General features: G+C 59.1%; 1 protein-coding gene across 1 annotated transcript in view; it reads left to right on the top strand.

Annotated features, from left to right (window-relative positions):
• ADAM11 (ADAM metallopeptidase domain 11) overlaps positions 1 to 1,640 on the top strand; it is a 28,416-nt gene that overhangs the window by 5,530 nt on the left and 21,246 nt on the right. Inside the window, exon 5 of the mRNA XM_010832512.1 lies at positions 821 to 1,004. Within this exon, the coding sequence (XP_010830814.1) occupies positions 821 to 1,004 (184 nt within the window). The remainder of the gene's footprint in view (positions 1 to 820; positions 1,005 to 1,640) is intronic.

Here is a 1,640-nt window from a genome sequence, read left to right as displayed (position 1 = left end):
CATGTTCTCCCCAACAAGCAGCCCCAGGAAACACGGCCACAGAGTCAGGACTGTGCCTCAGCCTTGGGGGTCAGGGCCACAGACTGGGGTCTCTGTGTGGTTTTGGGCATGTTGGGGAGGGGGATCCAGACTATGAAATGACAACCCCACCTCTCCTGGGAGGCCCTGTAGCATGGTGAGGGTAGGGTACTACAGGCTCACCCTGGTGAGTGGGGGTGAAGGGTGGGCTAGATGGAGTAGATGGGCCAGTCCCTTCTAAGTCCCAGACAGAAGGCAGAGGTGAGGATACGGGGAGGAAGGGGAACTTGAAGAATGGGATGTGCCTCTCACCACCCAGCTGTTTGGGAAACTCTTGCAGCCTCTTGGAGCCTTAGTTTCCCCACCTGTAAAGTGAGAAGCATGGTCTCCCCATCCTGGATAATTGTAGGTTTCCAGGGAATATCACACAGTAGGTCCTAATTCCCCAGAGCCCATACATCCTGGAGGAGGTTTCCAAGATGTCTCCAGGATGAAGGAACAATCAACTCAGGCTTGCTGAGCATCTGGGTCTGGAATGGCAGGTGGTTGGATGGGGGGAAGGGGAGTCGCCCTGTTCCCAGCACTGATGTCAGAGCCTCCTGGGAAATCGCCTTCTCACTTCTCCTGGGCCTAAAATAGAGCTGGGGGGTGGGGTGGGGTGGGTGCTGTCACAAGCTAAAGGCAGCACCCTCCCTGACAGAGTCCCTGGGTCCCCAGGGAAGCAGAGGACCCAGCAAGGGGCTCCCTGTGTCCACTCCTGTTCCTTCCTCAGTGACCTGTGCTTGCCCATTGTGGGGGCAAGGATGCTCTGGTCTGGGGCACAAAGTCAAGGCGAGGCCTCACCAGTGGACCTCATGTCTTACCACCTCACCTTACCCCATCTTTGGCTCCTGGGACCCCGTAGCAGGGGTCAGACATCCCGAGCCCCAGTGGGAACCCATCTTGCTTGGGAGTCTGGGAGCTAAGCTGGGGGCCCAGCTGGGGAGGTAGGCACAGAGGCCAGATGGTCTGTAGCCAGGGCAACCTAGTCTGGCAGAGAGGGGAGGCTGTGGGCTCCAGAGGTATCTTCTGCTCCTCAAAGATGTGGACTGCCAAAATGGAGGGACAGAAATGGGACACACTACCATCATGTAAATTACCTGGCTAGTTATGTATTTGGGGGAAGGGGAAAATATCAGGGTACCCTGTGTGAGGCACTCAGCCCAGAGAGGGGAAGCCAACCTCCTCGGAGGTCGGCAGCAAAGCCAGAAGACCCTGGGGTATCATCCATCCAAAGAAGGAAATTGCTGGATAGAAAGGGGTCTGGTTTGAGAAGACCCCCAATGCCCTGCTCGGCCACGGGAGATCCCAAAGGCCGGAGCCAGCTGCGGGCCACAAGAGCCCCTGCCCTTCACTCCTGTCCCTGGCTCCCCAGCCTTCGGTGGAGCGGGGCGCTTGGGGCTGGTTCCAAGGAAGCCCCCTCCTGGGTTTGAAGCCGGAGCTGGGAGCACCGAGGCAGGGCAGCCATGGATCTGCCCCAGAGGGGCCATCTCCGGCTCAGAACCCGGGGGTCCCTCTGTACCCCGCCTCCCGCCCCCTAAGAACCGACGGGTCCTCGCAGGTCTCCAAGCAAGGGAGGCTGA

The sequence above is a fragment of the Bison bison genome, unplaced genomic scaffold, assembly GCF_000754665.1.
Source record: "Bison bison bison isolate TAMUID 2011002044 unplaced genomic scaffold, Bison_UMD1.0 scf7180017861046, whole genome shotgun sequence".
NCBI classification, from domain to species: domain Eukaryota; kingdom Metazoa; phylum Chordata; class Mammalia; order Artiodactyla; family Bovidae; genus Bison; species Bison bison.
This window is presented reverse-complemented; position numbering and strand designations above follow the sequence as displayed.